Below are 24,517 nucleotides of genomic sequence, written 5' to 3'. Positions count from 1 at the left end.
TAGACGATGCAAAATAGGTTACGGGTGAATCATATAATTTTGGTTTTACAACATTCTCAACATTTCTTGGGGAACCTTCACTATGAAAAGTTATTCTTCATCTGGGTCTTAGGCTGTTATAATCTTCTGAGTTACAATCACAAACACAAAATCATTATTCATTCTGCAAAATAAGTTGTTGCAACTTTGCAAAAAAGCTTTGATATGCAATAAGTGTTACCATTTTAAAACAGAGAAGAAGAACTCATATTCACAACCAGGAAGAGGAGTGGTTAGGTGTTAAAAGGCTAGCAAAGGCACTTAACTTGCTTTTTACGAGATATATTTCTAGACTTTTGGTAACATGGGCCTTCTCAGATGCTGTCTTTCCTACGTAATAATGTGTGCTTGCCTTCTTTGCTGAAATGGAGAGCAGACATCCTACTCGTTACCTGGCATGTTGTTCTTCTGCGTATTTGACTGAAAAGACAATGACTCGATAAGTTTTCATAAAGTGTTTTTTTATAACTGAAGAAAAAGCTTTAGAGGCTAATCTGCTAAACTAAACATTACTTAGACTTTAGTGTTGCCAATACCTTTATCAGGTTTTTATGCAGTGCACCATGGGAGGAAGGAAGTGGTAATGATGGGGTTGCCAAAAAGTATGATAGCAGAGCAGGTGTGAAACTTTCTCTAAATTGTCACTGTTTTTTTGTGTTCGGTGCATATTTACTGTACATGCAAGTCAAGTGTGCATGCGGTTTGTTTACCAAGTGTACCAATAACAATCTGATAGTGACAATGAGAAGGAGGGGTGGTGGCTGCAGCAGGTTTCAAGGCCTGTTGAAGTAAACAAGAACCCAGATAACAAATGCATTTAAACTGGGTATGCGTGTGGAATTACTGTTTGATGGTTTGTATATTTATGTGTGTTACTAATGTATTTTCCATATAACTTCGGCTCAGTAAAGCATGACTTTAAAGAATTGTTTATGTGGTGAGATTATGTTTTATATATATTTTGTTAAAGATGATGACACAAAGGAACTTGCCACTTGTAACTAACTTGCAGAGATCAGAAATGATCTGTGTTCATTTGTAACAGCGGATTTGCAATACTGATATTATAATTTAGTAGCACATTATGGGGGTGAAATAAGCCTTGAAAACATGGGGGCCTGTGTTGAACATATGTAAGACATTCAGTGCTGAAATTCAAAACAGAAGCCAACTGATGGAAAACACAGAATTCTAACCGAATATAAATTAATTTGACTAATTTATCAATTAGGACTTCAGAAATGTCCTCTGGGTATGGTCAAGCTCTGTCAACTATTCTCAGATCTCTCTAAACACTCAGATCTTTTTCAAAACTCATTGTTCTCAAACAGCTGTATACTCATCCATATGTGCAGATGTTTCTCGGTAAATGATTAAAAAAGGTGATGTACTTAATAGTGTAATGTGCCTTAACCTTACAACACATAATGGGTACTAATCCGCCGGAGTACTGTTGGACTTTCACGTCTCTTAATTGATAAGTAATCATGTGTTAAGACAAGCGTATGTGTTTATGTGTGTGTATCCAAACAGGCTAGCAGCTGTTGCAGCTCTTTAGGGTCTGGTAGAAACAGCTGTGAAACTCCATGGCAACCAGATGCAAACAGCTACAGTAATGAACAGAGTTGGTGTTTCAGCTTCTCTCTCACCCCATGTGCCAGGCTTGGTGAGTGCATGAAGGTGGAGAGCTTTGCATGTTGAAACACACACTAGCCAGCAGATGAGTGCAGCCGTTGTATTAAGCTGTCAGTATTGCTCCTGTTGCCCACCTCAGCAGGTGCTGAAATAAAAAAACTAAATCAACTGAAAACACAATGTTTAAAAAGTAAGGATTTGAAAAGATGCTCAGCTTGACGGTGAGAAATAGAAATAGTTGCAATAAGGGATGTAAAGATATGGAAGGATGCAGGAAAAGCACATCATAGGGGTGCATATTGTACCACCAGCTCCAGTATGCTATTCAACTATTAAACTGGTAAATTACTTGTACAAAAAAAACTTTTTTACAGTTTTTTTACAGTTATATATTTCTTGACTGCACTGCACTTCAAAATGGTTGTTCTGAAGTTTTACCTGTGCAGGCTTTGCGATACCCGAGCTGTTTGTATCATCATTATTGCTTTCCTGTGCTCGGCGCCGCGCTACTAATTGATGTTCAGCTAAATCTGAATTACTTCAGCTGCCCTTAAAACACACACACACACACACACACACACACACACACACACACACACACACACACACACACACACACACACACACACACACACACTTGCATCATCACAACATTTTCAAGGACAGTGGGTTGACAAGAAGTAAGGACACTTTGTGTAACTAAATAAACAATGTTTTTGGTATATAATTAGTTTCACATTGAAACATTGGTTCCCACTTTTTGCGATGGAAAGAGGAAGCTTTAATAATGTTTATGCCACAACGAGGATTGCAAGGCGTCAGGAGCTGACAAGAAGACAAAAACACTCCAGTTTTCAAACTCATGTTGTTGATCGCCTGACACGGCTAGGGGACACTTTTTTCACTTTAAATGTGGTCGGTAAAAAAAAGGCAACTTCGAATGCTGTTTTTTAAAAACAGACAGTTGCTACCCTCTATACCTTCAAGGTGGATCAGCTCTTCATTGTAGTAACAGTAGTTTAAACCCAAAAATTCAGTAACTTGTTCATCAAAATGTCAGGTTTTGATGTCTATCTCACAGCATCAAAGAGAAGAGGCATGCTAGCAAAATCAAATTCATGTTTTGTTTCTCATTTATTGAATACATGATGATCATAATTGTTTTCTGTGCTTTATAGAAAGTAATTATTGTCAATGAATCACTAAGTGCAGTAGAAGCAGATGAGATTGATCGGTATAAAAAAGTGAACTACTGTAGTTGAAACTAATAGGCACTGTTGGAACTGTCTGAACATCACGGCTTGAAGATATATTACTGTAATAGAATCTGATCGTGGATTTCTCCGTTTCTGAAAGGAACAAAATGATCTTTTGATAAGAGTTACTTAAATGACCTCTTAGCGTTAGAGTGGGCACTAATATGAGACAAGCGGTGAAGGTCTGCGTTATTATAAGACTGGGTTTATTTTGGCCTTCCCTGCACAAAGCACCAAAGAGGTTGAGCTTAGTCCATCAGACCATTCAGAAAAGACACTGAAAACTATATCAAAATGGCGAAAATCATATTCAGTTTAACGGACACCTTGCAATCCGGATATAGGTTAAAGCTGGCTTAGACTTTTGATCCTCTTTCTCTGTTCTGTTTGGTCTGATGCTTGTTTCTGAAAGCTGCACCTGCCGAGCTTCAGAGCTAAAGCTACTGGTTGGTTTCTTTTTCTTTATCCACTTCTTTATTCCCCATTAGTACATTTGCTGCTAAAAAGATTTACAACAGACTCCAGTTGCATAGAAGTTAGACATTCTAAGCAGCATTAATCATGTATTTGTTTTGGTAGTTTTTGAGCCACACATCTTTAAAACTAGGTCATGTCCCCCCCGTCCCCCCCCCCCCCCCCCCCCCCCCCAGCATACATGCCATTTTAGCAGATCGTCTGCCTGAGCCCGCCATACAAAGATTGATATTAGCATCGGACTCTGTGGGGGGAAATTGGCTTCTTGCTCCTGCTTCTTAAGCCTCCTTCACTCTCTCTTTGTCAGCGACCCAGTTTTAAAAAAAAACATTTTACTTTCATTTATTTAGGTAAGGTTTGTTTGCTGTCTCTCACCCTTCCCCTCTCGGAAAAATCTTGCTTCATATTTATGATTTTACACATATTCACACCTGAGAGCTGCAGAGTACAAGCACAGCCTCCCCTGAGCCGATCCATTCAAGGTTTTGGGGCAACATGCCATTTTCAAGCCAGCTGTGGTGTAAAAAGCCTACATTTTATATTGAATTTTTCTCCTCTAATGCCTTTTATAACTACTTATTAATATGAATTAGCTTTATGAGCAATGTTTGGCTAAATATTCATGCTGTTTCATAATTAAGCAGCCCAGTACAATTACAGCCTTTGACATGTGGCCATTTAGTAGCTCCAGTGAAGCAATTTGGAGGTTAAATGCCTTGCCCAAGGACAAATTCAAGAAGAGCTTTTCCCTTACCAGACTCCGGTCCAAGACGCCTTTGGCTTAAAATTCAGCTTACTTAACCTCTATGCCACTGCAGTCCTGAATATTAATATCTAAATGTGTGGACAAGCTGCATGATAATTTCTGCCCTTTTTTGTGAAGGATTCCTCTGTCTCAGACTCATTTCTTTGAATTCATGATTGTGAACATGAACGGAGGGCAGGGTTTAAGCTTGCTAGAGGCCAAAAATCACATCTGTTCAAACGGCGGAGCACAGTCATTGAAATCCTTATTGAAGCAGGAACAAAGCTTAATTGCATGACCTTTGAGTGAAGCCTTGGCAATCAGCCTGCCCTTGGCGTGGAGGGGAGCGCCGTCGCTCCACGCGTCATTCAGGCCACGGGCTTGTGATGAGGAGCCGGCATTCAGAGAAATCTCAAAAGGACTTGTTCACTGTCTCGTCGCACGCTAATGAGGGGCATAAATTGTAGGCAGAGTGCCTATTCAGAGCTCTGCAATACGAAGTTGGGCTAATAGCTACGGATGTGACATTTCAATCCAAGATGGGAGAGGAAACTATAGAAAGAGCAGGAGGAAATCCTTTTCACTTTGCTATCAAATCCTTTATGTGTTATGCGAGAAGCGGCAAGGATGTTGACGTAAGTGATTCACTTTAGAGAGATAATATTTCTGCATAATAACTGTGACTTCACTGTTGCTTTTACGCCTCTTTCTCATCCGTCCTGAGCCAGCGCAGGTGTGTAGTGAGTTCACTGAAAGCTTACTCCAGGCCTGAGCTCTTTGCTCTACATGGGGCCTGTTCTGCCACTTTTATAAAAGAAAAAGCTGCCATCTGAAAACCGTTTGACTCCATAAAAGGTGACAAAGAGAAAAAAAAGTTCTTGTATACTTGACTTCAGGGCTCAGTTGTGAAAATCACAGGTGTGGTTTGCATAAATATTACCAATCTGGTCTTGTATGGCTTGTGCTGCATTGATATAGTTTTGATATACTGCATACTGTAATCTAGCCTTTGCAAGTTCCAAGTTTCCTAATAGAAACATTTATTGCTTTTCAAACTCCATTGTTCATAATTTAATTTAAAACTAATTGTGGTCTCTGCTTTAACGCAAGTCGCTTTTTCGGGAGAAGAAGTCTTAAGAACAGCAAATGCAGTTGCTTTAATGAACTGGTAAAATCTTGAACCGCTATCTGGTGGAGGTCCGTTTTTGAGTGCATATTTGTCTTTTTAGATTAAAAAATATACTTTTTTTCCTCTTCAATGTTTACTTTTATAATACTTTTTCTCCCACCACCTCATGCACTGTTCAACTTAGTTTTGAAGACTACAGATAACAAAACAACGTATTTCTTTTCTCAGCGCCTTCTACTCTGTCTTCATCATCTGCTATTTTCCTCCTTCTCTATCTCCTCATTTTGACCCCAAGTGTTTTGTCTTTCCCTGGGATTTTTATCCTATTTCATCCTGCTTCTCTCCTCTCTGTCCAGCTTGGTAAAAGCAGAAATAAATAAGTGATAGGTGGCCATTTTCAGAGGTCTCTGTGTTGTGATAGAGAAAAAACTTGGGAAACGTTGCTGTTTTAGTACAAATACAAACATTAAGAAGATGGTTAAGAGGAGCAGTGAATTGTTACCGTCAAATAGAGGATGCAGGGTCCTTTGTGTCTTTTGTGCTCCAGTCAATCTTCAAATTAGACTTAATTCACAGGTCAAATGTTTGTTAGAGCATCTTAAGCATCTTTCTCTTCCATGATCGTGATGCTCAGTTAAATGTCTGTTTCCTTGTATCTTGTCTTAAATATTTGTCCTTGTTGACGTTATGGTATTGGAATCGTATCGGTATAATATGTATTGCTGAGATTCAATATCCTCTTCAATGTCAGCAAATATTTTGTATTTGTTTGTTGATCCCTGTCGAAATATTATTATTTTCATCTTTAAATACAAAAAAAGCCTCTGGTGGATGGAAACACTTTTGAAACATATGGATTACAGATTAGTAACATTTGAACTGTAGTCATATTGTGTTTGTAATCAATGTAATGGGATTGGGTAACAGCTGTGGAAAGGTGTGCATGTAAAAGCTTTAATTTAAGTTGCTGTTCTGAACTCTTTTTATTTTGTTCATCCTTTTGCACGAGAGGTCCATTAATCCGTTAGGTCCATCTCTTTCGCTCCATTAATACAATGCATGCAAGATGGTGCATTTCTGAATTGCGTTGTGCATTTCTAATGTTTTATTCCCCAATAAAGGCCATCATTTGCTAAATGCACAACATTGTGTTTTTAGGCAGATACCAGATTCCTGTCTTGGAGTGTTTTATACTTTGCTGAAATCACTGAGTCACTGCTCTCCTCTCTCTGTCACTCTCTCATCAACCCCTTTCCCTCCTTCTCTGTCTTTTTCTCACTCTTAATCACCCACTCAACACACACAGACAGACAGACACACACACACACACACACACACACACACACACACACACACACACACACACACACACACACACACACACACACACACACACACACACACACACACACACACACACACACACACACACACACACCCTGTTCTCCCTGAGTCCTGTGGACTTTCCAAGCAGCCAATCATTAGAGCCCGTCGCTCTGCTGTGATGTGGCTGCTAAAATTAGCCTCTTCTCTCTATGAGTCGACATCTGCCATGACGCACAGTGGAGAGCCAGGTAGCCATGATGCCCAGAGAAAGAAAAAACACTTCCTCTTATTCCTTTCTTTTTCTTACACCTCCTCCCTTCCCCTTACCTTTCTTTTTCCCTTTGCTTATCTTTCCATTCTGCTTTCTTTCTTATTCTGCTTCCATCACTCCATGTTGTTGCTTTTTTTCTTGACCATAGAGTTTCTGCCTTTGTGTCTTTAGCAGGTCGATTTTATTGTCCTTTCAGTCTGTAAAGTCGAATACTAACCCATTTAAGGCTCATGTATGAGGTCTGACTGCTGCTGGTTCTGCTTTTAAGATGCTTTTTGACATCACAAAGTGACTAATATTTTGACAGTATATGTCACAATGCCAGAGGGTATATATGTATTCTTTTACACTTCAGTCAGTACGGTCGTTGCTTCAAGGTCTTATCCTTTTGAAGTCCTTTTCCTTTCTGTAGTTTTTTACATAAAAGATGTCTTTCAGCTCTATAATACATTTATTTTCTTATAGTGGTTATTGAAGCCTTTATTATAAATATATGTAGGTGAGTGCATTTAATGTACAAAAGCTTTCAGTTCAGGTTCAGTTGGCTCAGACCATGATGAGATCATTTCTTTAGGCTCTGTTACCATAAATCTTTCCATTAATCACCTACCTGACGTGTGACCTGACCACCAACTTTCAACTGTCATATCATCAGCTAATATGACTGTCATGTCATGTTTAACTGGGTTAGTTATAAAGGTAATCTTATTCCATTTAAATACACTTGAACTATGTTATATAAAGCTGTTCATACATTTAGTGATTCAATGTGGTGATCCGTGACCCATCCTTAAAGTCCTCCAGGTGGCCAGGGCACCCACATTTATGGAGGATGTCAGATGAAAACAGAAATGGGTGATTTAATATTTAATTTAGTTTTGTGTTTCTGTTGAATGTTTGGAAATGTTTGTAAGGAGAAATGATTCGTTAATCAATAAATGGGAAAACACAGTTTAATCACTATTTAAAAAAAACGATTTTCTTTCACTTGATTCTCATTGTTTGAATACAGTTTAGAGATATAACTATGCAACCTTTCCTTTTAAATTATTCATGATCTGTGGGCAATAAACACAACATGATAGTGTGCAAGCTCATTTCACATTGATTTATGTTGCTTGACTTATTTGATAGTTGTTATTATTTGTATCACTGCAGTGTTAAAGTCATATTTAGTAAGCAAAAGTAACTTCTTCGTAGTACATTTGGTTTGTTAAGCTGGACTCATTCTGCACTTATTGGTCACTTGCACCTTATGGGGTGCTTATATTTGTCGCACCACTGTTGCACCCATTATCACAGCAGAGGAAGCCCTGCTACAGTTTAGCAGTCTAATAATAACAGCAGGATAAAAACTGAAGGACAGAGCCACCTCTCTCCCTCTCCTTCTATCTGTGCTCTCTTCCCTTTCAATGTCACACAAAAACAATTCTGCTTTTTTTCTTTTTCAAGATAACCAGTGAGACCAACAGAAGTGTGTGATATCATTGGGCCTTTTAAACCGCATAAAGCTCTTCTCTCTGTGCTTCAAGGAAACTGGCTCAGCAGCAACACCATGACACCAATGTTAATTTGTGTGCTGGATGTGCACCTGTGTGACTGTGTGTACTGTATTGTATTAGTTTGTGTGTTTGTGGTAAAAGCTTTGTCTTTCACGTTGTATCATCAAAGACAAAGCAATTCTGCAGCTGTTTTAACACAAACAAGTCTCATTTTGGGAGACTTTTTTCTGTATAGGGATTTAGTGATTTAACTTAGTGTGAAATTGTTAGGTTGTTTTCTTGAGAGCAGTTAATCTATGTCGTTGTTTACGTGTTTGTTTCTTTCCCTGTATGTGTGTTCAGTTGTGTCCCTACTGAATATATGTGTATCAGTGTCTCTGTGGTGAACATGCGTGTGTTCCTCTATCTGCCCATATGACTGTGTTTCCTGGTTTGAAATGTCAAACAGTTTCAACAGTCATCTCTGTTTGGCTCATGTTAAAGCCGACTGGTAATCTATCAGCGTCCGCAGATACTCAGAGATTACAGTCAGGCCCATATATAACACAGAGAGACAGACTTCCTCATACAGCAAACAAACAAGCTGAGTCAGAGCTCGCAGAAGCTTAAAGTTTGCAGGAGAAAGTGAGCGTGTGTTCCTGAAAGAATCAAGATTCAAATAGCATCGGATTGAGGTAAAACATGTTGCGACAGGCGGCCGTAACAGCAGCACTATAAGTAGTTAATATTGGTAGTTGTCACAGTATATTTGCCGTAGCCATATATATACTTTAACCTAGTTTGCAGTACAAATACTACTTATATATTTACTTGATTATCAATGCCTGTCACACACACACACGCACACATATACGTACTCGCTCCAGAGCCCCTGCTCATGTCATCAGTCCAGATATAGATTGGACTTAATGAGAGCGCAGCATGCACACAGCCCATAACTCAACATAGCATACTGACCTACTGACTGACTGACTAGCCCGAGGTGTGTGTGTGTGTGTGTGTGTGTGTGTGTGTGTGTGTGTGTGTGTGTGTGTGTGTGTGTGTGTGTGTGTGTGTGTGTGTGTGTGTGTGTGTGTGTGTGTGTGTGTGTGTGTGTGTGTGTGTGTGTGTGTGTGTGTGTGTGTGTGTGTGTGTGTGTGTGTGTGTGTGTGTGTGTGTGATTCACTACTACTTGTGTTTGTTTGATCATGTTCTGCTTGTATGGTGCGTGTATGCAACAGTTTATGTGTGTGTGTGTGTGTTTTTTCTTCTCTTACAGTCATGTTGAACAGAGCTCTAGTTTCTATGCAGCCTTATCTTAGCAGCTGATTCCATTCCATTCAGTTTCTGTGAGGGCTCATGGATCACTCTGTACTGCGTGATTGGATGGCTTGTGATGCACAAAACTGATGACGGAACAAAAAAATGTAGACTAGATTGAAATGCAATTGAGTGCCATGTTTTCAGTTTGACAACCTGTCACATTTACTATTGCCCCAAACTGAACGATCCTGAAATGTGCGGCAGATGCAGATGATGTCTCCGCTGTTTAGATAATTGTAGAAACAGTTATTAAGCCAACCTCAAAGCAGCATTTCTAGCAGATAATAATGTGTTTTCACCTTGTTGGTGCAGAAAAATAAAATAAATTGTGTAAACAAAGCAGATGAGCAATGCACTGAAATGGCCACAAGCAGCTGAATACAATGGATGACTGTGATGAAATGTCAATTTATTGCACGCTGAAGGGGATTTTCTTCCTTATCTGTTTGAAATGTTCTCTGTTATTCCCCTGCTGCAGGAGTTGAGCATCCATTCAATACTTTCATTTGCAAATTATGATTTATCAAATTTGGAAAACTGAGTCGAAATGGCAAAATCAAATCACATGTTCCTTAGAACAGAGTTATTAAAGTTGATCGATGTGGAAAATCTTTCAGGAAAATAAATAAATCCTTTGATAAATGGAGAACGAAATGCACTTTTTGAGTAATTGCGGACCGAGTTTCCGTGCCTGTTCCAGACTCATTGCACAACAGTCTCTGTCCACCACAACCAGCCAGAAAAGACATTTGAACTGTCACTCCCGAACATAAGTCTTCATTTGTTGCTCTGCTCCAACACAGCCAAATGCATTTCTTTATTTTTGCCTTGCATGAAATATCACTGACATTAAATGACTCTGTAGAAGACAAACAAGTTACTCAAATCTAATCGATCTTAAAGGGACTCTTTTTTTAATGGATGCATTTTCCCTCTCAGAGAAGTGCTCATCATTTCTATTTTACCCTTTACTTAAGACATTATTTAATTTAGGAACAGCGATTGCTCATCTGCCCCTCTACCTTCAATTTCGGTTTCATTTTTACAAACGATGGACGACAAAGTTGTGTGATTTTGGGTTAGATGGCGGAAGGCCTACAGTTCTCCGACCCGATTATTTATTCTATGGTAAATCTCACATTATTTAGCACATCATTTTTATTTTAGCACCCCGTATTTCCAACGATTGCCTGATAACAATATTGACAGTTGAATTTGAGATATATCTGTTTTTTTTGGGAAAGACAACCAGAGTTAAATGTTTAATAAATCACACATATTTTAGCGGAATTAAACGGCATTTCTGAGCATGCTTTTTAAACATATTTGTCGGACACAGTAACATGACTTCATTTGGCTTCAAAAAGTTTCAAACCCAGGATGTTTCACTTCAGTGCCGTTTACTACACCTTGATCAGGAGGTAAAGGATCCTGGAGTGGTTCAGAGGATGTGGGGAAACCAGAACCAACTTACTGGATCCATCTAATCTGGTATATACTACTTCTCCTCCATCTATCTGCCCACATCACTGCATAACGGTCACATAAAGAGTTAGAGGATGAAGAGGGCGGGCGGTGTATGAGAGGGATTGCAGGATGGAGATGTGCTGGAGAGAGAGCGAGAGAGAGAGAGAGAGAGAGAGAGAGAGAGAAGGCAGGACATAAAACTGCAGAAGCTTGTAATAGTTTCCTACACATTAATTAGCTGCAGTCAATCCTGTACAAACACACAGTCATAAAACTGATTTATCGAGATCCTCTCCTCTTTTATTTTTCGCTCTTCACATCTTATTTTGTCCCTCATTCGTTCCTCTCCTTTTTCATCTTTTACTTTTCCTTCGACTTGTCATCCATCCTTTTTTCTGTTCTCTCCCCTTTTTTCTCTTTCTGATTTTTCCTAGCCTCTGCCTTTTCCTCTCTTATTCCTCTCAAAACTAATGTTTCTCCTTTTCCTCCTCTCTTCCTTGTTCCTCTCCTTTTCTTTTCCTTTTGTTCCTTTTCTCCTATCCTCACATCTCATCTCCTTTCATCCCTCCTCTGTTCTTCTAATTTCGTATTGCCTTATAATATTCTCCTTTCCTCTTCCCGCTCCTTTCTCCCTTTCTCTTCTCTTATGAGGAATATGAAGATAAAGCAAGACACTGTAGGTGGAAGGGGAGAGAGAGAGAAAGAAAGATTGAGGAGGAGCGGATCGCCCTCCGTCTCTGTCCGTCCTCCCCTCGTAATGCTGAAGGGGAGGGCAAGATTAATCAGGGCCTTGACTCACATACACTCTTTTAAACACTTATTCATGCACATAAAAACCACAAACACATGGACTTCACTCTGTGTCACTCGCACGCACGCACGCACGCACACACACACACACACACACACACACACACACACACACACACTCACACACACACACACACATACACGCACACACCCATGGTCCCTTACTCTATATTGCATTATTATTATTTTGTGGAGAGCCTACAGCATAAGCAAGGATGCTGCTTTTACATATGGCCTATTCATCTAGTGCTCTGTGACGTACACACTAACACACACACATGAGCACACACTCCAGATTCCTCTTCATCTGTCCTTGTCTCTCATCTCTCATTCTTTTCAAATTAATATCCCTCCAATTTCTCTCTTTCTCTCATTCTACTTTATCCTTAGTGATTTGTCTTCTCTTTTTCCTTTCACCTCATTTTGTCCTCCCTTTCCCCTCTTCACTGGGTTAAACATCTTTCTCCTCTTCCTCCTATCATTTCATTCCAGCAGTCCAGTCTGGAAGTTCAGCTCCTGTGAGAGTAAAGGCAATAACACTGCTCCCTCTCTGTTAACACACCTTAATTCTGTCTCTTTTTTTTATCCATATTGCAGAGACGCTGCCTTTCTTTTAAACTCTTAAGCAAATAGCATGCAGACCCTTGAAATGTTACAAAAAGTGATGAGTATCAGCCCACATTCGCCTTGTCGACAGCCATCGGCATATCTGCAATAAGATGATATTTACTGATCTGTTTGTGTAACATACCCAACTAATGATTAGGAGAATCCTTATGACTGTGGTAGTCCTCTGAATTTTCCGCCAGTGTCAACATTCGGTAGACATTTTTGGTCAAGTCTCTCAACTATTATTGGATGCATTTTCATTAAATGTGGTACTGTGTTTTCTGAGTACATCAGTATGAATTGTAATGACCTGCCATCATCAAGTCACATTGGTCTTTCGGGGACTTGAACCGGTGACCTTCCGGTACCCAAGCCAAGTCCCTTATGTACTTAGCCACCACTGCCGCATTTGGTGTACCTTGTAGTTTTGTACAACAAATATTGGACACTAACACACTCAAATATTCTTTGAAAACTTTAATAGTAATGCATAGAGACATTTGTCATTCGGCAAAGATTATTTCTACAGAAAAATGTTTAATTTATCACATTATTTTATCTGATTATGTGTCCATCAGTTTCTTTTTTTGCTTTCTTGCTGGTGGATTTTTCTTCCCAATCGCTTCTTAATTTCGCCCCCTCACAGCACCCCCTCCTCTATTTCTCTCTTATTACCGTGTTTTTCTTCTTACAAATCCCTTTGACTTCTTTTCTTCTTTGTGTAAGTTTGGTCAGGGAGCGAGGGAGAGAATATGGAGAGGTTAATGGAGAGACAGAGAGGGAGCGAGGGAGTAGGATGGCGGAGAAGAGCTAATAACGCAGGGATAAGGAGGCTTAGGATTTAATGATAAAATGTAAAGTGAAGTCATATGGTTGATTTGGCACCTGTGTGTGTGTGTGTGTGTGTGTGTGTGTGTGTGTGTGTGTGTGTGTGTGTGTGTGTGTGTGTGTGTGTGTGTGTGTGTGTGTGTGTGTGTGTGTGTGTGTGTGTGTGTGTGTGTGTGTGTGTGTGTTGAATACACACCCTCAGGTCATCAAAACGCTGTCTCACACACAAACCATCTTGTTTTTTTCATCCAATCCGCCTACATACTCAATTTGTTATCCTTATATACAGTGTGTACAGTATGCTCACCTGTAAAGGCCTCCAGATTAACATCAACAATTTGTTCAATGGTGACCGTGACCACAGCACTTCAGCTTATCCACTCGCTTCTTCCTCCTTCCTCTTCCTTCTCATCTCTCCACTTCCTCTGGAAGTAGGTGGCTAGGTATCTCTTGTCTTTTCCTCACATCCTAGCCCCCACCATATAAGATGTGGAGAAAAGATGATATTGAAAGATTTGTGAGATAGAGGAAACACTTTTTTATAATGAAATGAGACATCCTAACCTTTCAGCATCATCTAAACCAATGAGACAATGACAGACCATCCCCCCAAAAGAACACCGATACATTTGCATAAAGGTCAGGAACACCGCGGATGAAAACCACTCAAACGAACAGAGGCAGACCTATTAGCTAAGCAAGCCAAAGATATGGATCTAGTAAACACCGCACCATGAGGGGATTAAGGCTTTGTGAGATGAATGCTGCTCAAAGCCTTTCCACATCTGTTCCATACCGTCTTCACCTGCCTAATGTTACACTGACGCTCAGTGTCAAGAAGCAGTTCAGGCAGAAATGCCAGAAACGCATCATTCTGAGGCTATAGTGGATTTATGATCGGGCTGAACTATGGAATAATGCAGGAGACACTGTTTTTTGTCAGTAAAGACTGTATTAGGATCTAAATGATCATTATTCTATATTTTTATTTCACCTCATAAAGTGCGCTGGTGGTGTTTGGAGTACATCTTCTCAGTTAAACCATATTTTTTGTTTGGTCTATAAAAAATCTGAAAGATGAGGTCGTAAAATATTTCGTCCACAACTAATTTATTGAGTTTACCGTTATATCGAATTAAAGAAACCAGAAGATATTAATATTTTAAATATTCTGAAAATGTTGACTTGAAAATAATGCAAACTGATTCAACACATTTCAAATAGTTTTGGTTTGATTACAACAAACTGTTCAAGTAATTAATCTTTGTAGCTATTCTCTGAAAACCCAAGCAGGAGCATTATTGTATACAGGATATCTTTAAGTGTTTTTGACCATTTAATCAAACTTTTCTATCTTCCTTTCTCCAGGTATTTCGTACTGACTTTATCACCGCCATGAAGCTGCCGGACTCGGCCCAGCTCGGCCCGGATGATTTTTACGTGCTCTCGGACCCATGGAGACAGGAGTGGGAGAAGGGGGTGCAGGTTCCTGCTAGCCTGGAGGCCATCCCAGAGCCTGTTGTCAGGTAGGACACACACCACACACAAAAACAGCCATTAAATAAATGAGGATGAAAGGTTGTGATCTGTTTTATTAGAGATTGACTGTTAGCTCAACCTCTGGCTGCAGACACATGATGTCACCATCTGAACACACTGGCAGGGTTCCCACGGTCACAGAGTTCCTCCTGAAGGGTTATGAGATTTAAACTTGTTGCTTGCCATGACTAATAGTTGTTTTGGAAAATTGCCAAATTGTCAATGAACTTGTGGGAACTTGTGAAATCTGAGACTCTAGTTGATACAACCGTGCAAATTTAATTTTCACAAGTGATCATAAAGAATGTGACAAAATGAGTGTGCTGAGATACCACAATGAATAGTTTTGCATTTTTTTCAAGAAATACAGCTGTTGTATTTCCATCAACATTTTAAAAAATTGTTTGCAAAGTGTGGCATTGTAATAAATTGTGGGAACTCTTTACAGTACTTGAACAGCATGTAATTACAGTTTGTAACAGTTTTTTTGTTTGTGGACTGCATGCACATAAACACAACTTCTACTAGGACACAAACTGAGATCTTACTTATTTGTACACACAAACTTTAGTGAGCAGGTTTTGATGCAACTGCAGGGAATGAAACACACACACACACACACACACACACACACACACACACACACACACACACACACACACACACACACACACACACACACACACACACACACACACACACACAGAAGCAAGCTGGTGGGCAGATGTGTGCAGGCATGCACTTCGACCCACTTATATTCCCTCACACTGTAGATTAGTCTGGGCACGCTCTCTCTGTCGCCCAGGCAGCTTGTTCTAGCTCTCTAGTACTGCAGCTGCTTCACATACCCATGTGGTTTGTTTGGCGTTCTAGGAACTAATGAAAATGCTCAGACTGCCTGGTAATGCCTGTTAAACAGACATGTCATACTGAGAGGCCACACACAAACTCACGTATTCTCTTTGGGAGACACATTTTCAAGTCATGTGAGATTTGGTCAAATGTTTTGTATCCACTGAAAATGTTTTCAACCTGCTTTAACAAAACCAGATGTGGAGGTAGTTCATTCTCAACAAAAAAGACTAGTAAACAAAAAGTAAATAATGTCTTCAACTAAGGTTTCATAGCAAGTGAAATTTGATTGCATATGAAACAGCCCAAGAGCTGCTGAATACGTTGGAAATGAAATAGTTGAGTAATTATTTGAATTTAAAATGGTAATTCTTCTGGTTCATACTGTTGACTGGAGTCCTCCACTATTTCTTGTTTATAGCGCCAATTTGTGTTTTTTCTCACTTTTTTCCAAATCAGTTTAAGAATTGAGTGACGGTGTTGCAGAGTTAGAGTGACGGTGTTGCAGTAAGTTATGAATCTAATAAATATGGTAAAAACAATTTCAAAATAGCTAATTAGATTTTTGGGAATCATAAAAGTGTCTGGTTGGTGAATGTGTCATGAAAAAGTTAGAACAAACCATAACATAAAATAACGCTTTGTGATATAAAGTTTATAAAATCTAGTGCTGCCAAATGAAGTTGCATGGGTAATAAAGAAAATAAAGAACCTGAAATTTAACTTGGCTATCCAAAAAACTTGCAATGAGAAATACATTTCCATAATTGAAAAAAAATGAAGTGCAGTTTACAAAGACAGAAGATAGAAGGACCTTCTTACAGTCTTAATGATGGCAGAAGAAAAGGGTAATACATAAAAAACTCTGTATCCTCTCTGATAAATGTGTCTCCTTTTCTGTTTACATTGTCTAATAGGTTAATATCTCAGCAGACACACATGCGACACACACACACACACACACACACACACACACACACACACACACACACACACACACACACACACACACACACACACACACACACACACACGCATTATGGAGCTAACAGATTGAAGAGAGCCTGAAGGCAGGGAGATAGATGAGCAGATTGGGAGAGAAAGAGCAATGGCAGGGATAGATAAGGATAAATGGATGAATGGGGGCTAATATATTATCTTACATGCGATAGGGTGATGAAGTGATTACAGTGATGCTGAAATGGGGTGATGACGGATAGATGGAGAGATAGACGACAAGAGGGTTGAGTGTAAGTGTGACTGAGCTGATGGTCTCTGTCAAAGTCCCTGACAGCGATTTGTTCATCTTTTTCCTGTCATATGTCATCTGAAAGCCACTACTTTTACTTTCCCCTCACTCTCCTTTTGATATGTTTGGGTTATAATCTCCAGTGTTGTTTGAGACTTCCTTGGTTTTACCCGTTCAATCTCCTGTGGTCGGGAAGTATTCGTAGGAAACTTTATTCCCACACAGAAAGTGATGGCTTTTTGGGTATAAAAATGTCTAAAACCAAGCAAAGCATGGAAGAAGATTCAAACAAAATATCACAAAACTGTCATAAGAAGTTCACATTTGAAATTGATTGCATTGGAGAGCACAGTAACAAAAACAGCTGCTGCTGAGCATGACAATAAGGATGTTTTGCAGAGCAACAAAGTATAAAAGTTACGTTAGTAGTCCACAGCAATCTGCTCAGAACGGCTGTCTCTCAAAGCCCAGGGCTCCATGGGCATAAATATTGCACAGTAGATTTGATCCATTGTGTTATAACAGGATGTTCAGATATCCGGTACAAAACTACACATGGTATGGCGGGACAAAAGAATCAAGGCAAGAATTTCAGTGTACTGTTATGGTATAAAATCAGCAGTGTGCAGAGGCCATGGCGGTGCCACAAGGTTGGACTTGGACATGGTTTGGTTCACTCTCTACAGTTAAAAACAAGGGCTCTCATTGGTGCAAAGCTTTGGTAAGGAGGTTGGAACAGCTCTCACATGTGTTAATATAAGCAGCCCTGCTAGCCTCTTAGCATAACTTAGCGCAAAGACTGCAAACTGTGGGAAGAGCTAGCCTTGATCTGTCGAATGGTAACACAATCGGTTAACTGGCAACTCTTAATGCTTGGTAATCAATTTTTTTTTTGAAATTATTTTCCTTAACATTGGTGCATCTTTGACTAGTATGTGACAATGCTGCCTTTATTCTAAATGTTGCTTATATTGGAGAGTTGTTAACCCTAACATAACTGTAAATTAAGTAGTTTTAGCTATTTTTGTAGTCATTCAACCCTCCTATCCTGTTTCCTTTATTCTTTATTTATTGTCTATGTCTTCCTCTCTACATTTATATCTTTCCCTGGCTCCCTTCCTTACACTCCCACCTTCTCCTCTTACTTTTGCTCTAGTTGAGCCGGAGGTGCAGACACATTTTTCTTTTTTTCGACTTTTTCTTTTTTTTATGAATAATGACATCATCTCCAAAAATTGTTGGAGAGGAAAAGGGCTGCGGGCCCTGTCTGGATTTGACAACACTCCTCTTTAACATTTCTCTCTCTCTCTCTCTCCCTTTGGACCAATTTGGCTACTGCGGTATGATTTTCGGTAAACTGTTTAGGCGGATGGTGAAGAGGTCATCATGATTTGATGTTGTTTTTTTTCTGCCTCTTCTTACAGAAACACTGCAGGAGCGACACACTCTCCTCCTCTCTCTGTCTCCCGTAGCTTCTCCACCCACTTTCTTTCTGTTTTTAACCTACTATACCTCATTCTTCTCTGTCTCTTCTTTCTCTAATCTTTCTCTCTCTTTCTCCACTTGCTGCCCTTTTGACTTTCCTCTTGCTTTCCCCCTTCTTTGGCTGTCCCTCCTCCAACGTCCCTTTTATTTAATCACTCACTCCCCCTCTTGTTCCTTTCTCTCTCCCTCTTTCTCTCCATGGTTTTGTCGGGCTGAGTGGAAGTAATTAGCTGTTGCGTAACACTGGCTATGTGCAGACAGAGAATGGGTCTTTGGCAGTGACTCGACAGCCTCAGTCCCAAATGACAACACAGAACCGGAGAGGGAAATAATTACACATATACACATAAGAAGATCTGCGCCTTTGCACAAAATGAAAGACACGAGATATAGCTTATTTTATTTATTGCTTGACTTTTCCCTCTTGCACCCGTGGCTGAATGAGTGAATGTGAACCCGTTGTTTGTGGTTTGGCTGAACACTTAGGCCTTCTGAACGGCGTGCAAAGCTGCAGCCGCAGGGAAGGAACATCACATGGTTCATAAAAGGATTGATTGTGCAGATTTTGTTTCGTTAAGTTGTCATTTCCAAGGCTCGGCAGGCATGACATGTTTCACAGAATCCTGTTATATCTTAAGATGTTGCCGAAGTTGGTTGACAAACTTCAAGATTCCACGGTATTCATGACATTTAAAGCTTAATCTCAGTTTAGATTGCCAGAGAACAACTTCCACCATTTGCTACTCAGTGGTGGAATATCAGTCAGGTTTCGGTCAGGTCCTATGCAAAACTTGGGTTAGGCAGGCATGGATGCTATGTAAAACCTTTGGTCAACAAGCTGCCCACAGAGGATGTAAGGTATGAACTCAATGAGTAGGCAGATACTGTCGGTTTAAATGGCAACCAGACCTTTGTGAGTCGGTAGGATCGGTTTCTGTTTAATTCCTAGTCTTGATTAAGCAAGGCTTGGCTTTGGCTTGGTTGTCATTCTCTGAATAATAACCTGCACATGTGTCCAAATATTCACAAAATATGCAAAAAAAAGACAAAGAGTAGAGACCGGTATTAAATCCAACAGAGGGTCCGGTTTATATCTCAACAATTTGGCAACATATTTTTAAAGATATTGTCAGCAGACGCGTTACGTTTTTCAAGATAAGCAAGCAAAATATAGAAGCCCTCCCAAACACAAATGCTATACACAAATAGATTCAAAGGCAGATTTAAACAATTAGCCTGCATGTTTTATGACAATCTGACATCATGACATTACAGCAATGTTTGTTGAAAATATGTACTGCTGAAAAAACACTTGAATCTTTTTGGTGTATTATTTTAGTATATTCAGACTGACTCACCTTGGCAAACCTGTGGAACATCTCACAGCATGTAAATCCCAGGGTTGTTATTCAGTATACTGGCAGTTTCTCTTCATATATGTTGAAAAGCATCTGTTTGAACACGCATGCACACACTGAAACACACACACAAACTGTGTAACAGTGGGTCAGAAGGCTAATTGGCTGTTAATGACTCGGTGACTGTCTGTTCAAACACACACACTGGATTGAAGAGAGCCTGAGGGCAGAAAGATAGATGGAGGACAAATAGATGGATAGTGAAGATTGAAGGCAGTCTAAATGCCACTTGATGTAAAGCTTTAGCGAAAATGAAAGATAAGACAGTACCTTGACATTCAGCCATAGTTTATTTTGTTTCACCAAGGCTCTTGTCGTATTTTAATAATGTGTAATCTTAAAAGGCTGTTTTACACTGCAATGCAATTACATTTAGCTCAAGTTCACAATCTATGTGCACAAGACTATGTAAAAGACACACAAAAATGTATATTCCTTTGCAGTCTTGCTGATTTCCCGTTGTACTTTGAAGAAACGTTTAAGTTCTGTCACTTTCTCCTGGAGTCGAGAAGACATGCAATAAATCTGACATTTATTTCTCCTCAATTTATCTGATAAACAGCCAACTGAAGGTTGTGACAGGAGCACTGATGCACATGCATAAAGGACAAAGTCTATAGGAAAGCAGTGGGTGAAGGAGTAAAAGAGTCATGGTAAGATGTCTAAAAAACCCTTGAGGGATTTTTATTTCCTTGCCCAGCTGCAGCCCCGTCCATTAATAAGTCACTGTGTTTATGTGCATGTGTGTGTGTGTGTCACTTTTATGTGCATGTACTTGAAGTACTCATGTTTCGTCTAAGTTTGTCAGATTGTATTTATCAGTACTTTCACAACAACATCTGGAAATTCCCCCAAGATTCATGTGTTCCTTCCAAAACAGTTCTTTATCAGATGATAAGATGACTAAGAGCAGCCTCATCATGTACAGGGTCAGAGAGTGCACTTACAACTAATGACTTCCACACACGCGGCTGATGTTTGTTATTAGTCTCTTGTATTGGAGCACTTGATGAATGTTGTAAAGGACTAAGGGGCTGGTTATTGTTCAACCTGTTGCTCTGGGATGATTTGCTTTATCTGGAAGACATTCAGACCAGGATATAAGTGATTGGACAGAACGATTTGATGAATGAAATACTTTTCTATATATTATATAATGATTTACTGCCTGCATGAAGGAACTTCCAGAGAATCTACTTAATGTAAACTCAGACTTGTCTGGAAGAGTTAGTGGTTTGAAACAAATCTACGTCTAAAATCTCAGACAAGTGTTATATAGTTTAGTTTGCCCTGCTGTAGCTTCAGACGGGGGTATTCTTAAGGAAGATCTATGCTATTTGTCAGGACAAATTGGTGAAGGGGGGAATACAATCTGGTTGAGTTTCAGACATCTTTCCATGATTACTTATTAAATAGCAGACTAAGTGATGGGATACTTACTGACTTTATGACTTTATAAGTACCAACTAGACCCCTTGATGATGTGACTAGCAGCAGGGTATAAATCTATATGGTTTTCTAAACAGAGATGGATTAATCCATATCTCATGACTTACTGACCTGTTCCTTTACAGAAACAAATTTACCCACATTAACTCATCACTACACTGCTATGAAGGTTCATCGGGTATACTCTTGACCACAGGCTGATTTAGTTGCTTTTGGCTGCCTGTGCGAGTGAATATGAGAACTTTATTTCTTAAAGTACGGGCTAAGGAGCCAAATTGGACTCCTGGGCCTGAATCTGGTAGTTTCCTACATGACAAAACTAATAACATGTTATAGTGAGAAATTGCTTATGATCTCCTTCCTTGGTAAGGGGCTTGATAAACTTCCCCGTTGAGGCTCGAGGGGAACCATAATGGCAAATAAATCAACATAATTATACATTCTTATGTCTGTGTGAGTTCATTGAGTCACTGGGTACATCTTTCACCCACAGTTAATGGAGACAACTGAACCATGCATGGTGGATTGAGTCATTGGCTGGCAGTGTATCTGACCAGTTTGCTGGCTGACCAGTTTATTGACTGGTTGGATCAATGGCTGCCAATCAGACAACCTTTCTCCTGCAGTCTTTCATTCATGGAACTGCTTGCCACTTGGCTGACTTGTTGCTTCCCTGGTGGATTTACTGGTTTTTGACTTAATGAGAAACTTTGTTGAGGTACGATCCCTGTCTTTGCCATTATCCAAGCTCACATTTTATGCTTCTTCGCCAAATGTCAGTCAGCGGGGCTGTCGATTACCACATTTCAATCTCATTGTCTGACTGATTAACCGACTGCAGTGACCACTTGCCTGGGTGACTTGCTTGTCGACTGCCTGGCAGAATAGCCATTTCCTTGACTGACTGAATGAATGGATGACTCAAAGGTCAATGGGTGGTTGAATGAAAATATGAAAAAAATCCCTACCCTCTTATCACCACAGTATGTGACTGAGTCCCTGGGAGCTTTATCAATCACATAAAAGACAAGCTCCCTTGTTTTCTGACTGACATTGGCAGTCTGAGGAAACTTATGGAACTAATGGCCATTATCCAAGAATTAGAATGACTGCTGGAGTGGTCCATCTTTTGTACACATATTTGGGCCAGCTGCCTGACTTTATTGACTGAATGGCTGGCTTGCTGACTAGCTGGCTGACCTCAGTAACATTTTCAGAGAAGTCAGAACTGGCAGGCTGACTCTCAGACCGCAGTGACTATGTGTTGGCCAGAACTTAGTCATTTTTCTGGTTCCAGCGATTGAGTCAGGATTCAGCTAAACCCATTCACCTTTGGAGGCTTGCGGTCAAAGACTGGTTTCAGCTTGGGGGCTGGAACCTTGAAATTGAAAAGATGTCACCTCCAAACAACAGTTTTTGACTTGCTAAATTGTGAGTGTTGGATTTGGCAAAAAGAAGCAGCGGTGTCGGCACATGCCCACATTCCCCACCCAGAGATTTATTTGAGTAATCTAACTTTCATTTGACCAGATTGCTGTTATTGGTTGTATGGACAAAAAAAACTAATTTGGAATTGAGTTGATCAATAACTGCAGCTCTCAAATAAGTTGTTATGTGTGTGTTTGACTGTGTTTTTGTGTCTATCTGAATTTTAAAAAATCCTCGGACCGCAATCCATCATGTGTGGCGTATGTGGCTGGTAGTGTTTACTGCGGGCTACTCCCTGGGGCTCAAAGTGGGTTGGTTTTTTGTGTATTTTTGTGTATATGCATGTGTCTTTGTTGTTCCCCACATGGATTTCATGTGTCATGTGAGTAAACCCCAAGAGCCATGTGTGGGAGTCTGGATTGTGTGGGTAAAGGTGCCTCACATTTGTGGATGCATAGTTTGTGTGTGTGTGTGTGTGTGTGTGTGTGTGTGTGTGTGTGTGTGTGTGTGTGTGTGTGTGTGTGTGTGTGTGTGTGTGTGTGTGTGTGTGTGTGTGTGTGTGTGTGTGTGTGTGTGTGTGTGTGTGTGTGTGTGTGTGTGTGTGTGTGTGTGTGTGTGTGTGTGTGTGTGTGTGTGTGTGTGTGTGTTACACATGTGAGTTACCCCTCTGGTATTTTCTCGTAAACACTCATACATCTCACATAGGAATATCATCCACTTCTTCTCTTGCGCTGCTACACTCTCTCCGTCTTATTCAGACTCAAACACACATATTTACTCCACTTCACTCTCTTTCTTCACTTTAAATGAGTAGTTAGCATCCTCTCTTCTCCTACAGTAGTTCTTCTGTGGTAAGGCAGATCAAAGCCCTCTGCCTTCTGCACTGTGGGTTCTGCAACATCTGGAGCTCGCCATCCGCCTTTTACCAATCCACCATCTGCCAGCCTCACTTCACTGGTATGTGTGTGTGTGTGTATATATTTGTGTGATGGTGAAAAAAAGAGGGCGAGAGAGAGTGAGACACATGAGAAGATAGTAGATAGATAGTGGAGTTCCCCCTCTCTCTTTCACTGATCTTTTGTATGTGTTTGCAATCTCAATTGACTTATCCAGGCTGTACCACATAATGTGTTTTTCTTCTTGTTCTTCTCCTTCTACTTCTTTGTCTTCTTCTTACTTCTTCTGCTTCTTTTTTTTTTGTGTGCATGAGCCCTCTTAATATCAGGAGAATTTTCTCAGATTATTGCCTGTCCCACCTCTGTTTCTCTCCGTCACTCCACCAGCGTCATCATGCTGTTTGCCAAGATGAAGCCATTGACTTTAACGGTCACATAAGGGAGGCTGCTGCACCCTGGCTGGCCACTTAAACCCAACCGCCTCCTGAAGAGTACACATTGTTTACTGCTGCTTTGTCTCGAAGAGAATAACCAAGGCCCAGTCCTCACATAAAATAGGGATGGATGATAGATGATAGATAAGATAACCCAACAGATGGATACAAGAAAATAATAGAAGATATTTTCACTTTTTAATCAATGAGACAATAGCAAATCTGATTTGACTCCCTTGCCAATTATCTAAGTGGCAAAGACTTCTGAAGAAAATTTAAACATTCTGATTTTATTATTGGCAGCGACCATATACTTTACAGAAAGCAAGGTTTGTGTCCAAAAGTGACAAACCTTAACATTTCAGTCCATTACC

At 40.0% G+C, this 24,517-nt stretch overlaps 1 protein-coding gene across 1 annotated transcript in view; it reads left to right on the top strand.

Moving 5' to 3' along the window:
* jade2 (jade family PHD finger 2) overlaps positions 1-24,517 on the top strand; it is a 148,541-nt gene that overhangs the window by 28,023 nt on the left and 96,001 nt on the right. Inside the window, exon 4 of the mRNA XM_063895068.1 lies at positions 14,762-14,919. Coding sequence (XP_063751138.1) covers positions 14,762-14,919 — 158 coding nt within the window. The remainder of the gene's footprint in view (positions 1-14,761; positions 14,920-24,517) is intronic.

The sequence above is a fragment of the Eleginops maclovinus genome, chromosome 11 (genome assembly GCF_036324505.1).
Source record: "Eleginops maclovinus isolate JMC-PN-2008 ecotype Puerto Natales chromosome 11, JC_Emac_rtc_rv5, whole genome shotgun sequence".
In the NCBI taxonomy this organism is placed as follows: domain Eukaryota; kingdom Metazoa; phylum Chordata; class Actinopteri; order Perciformes; family Eleginopidae; genus Eleginops; species Eleginops maclovinus.
This window is presented reverse-complemented; position numbering and strand designations above follow the sequence as displayed.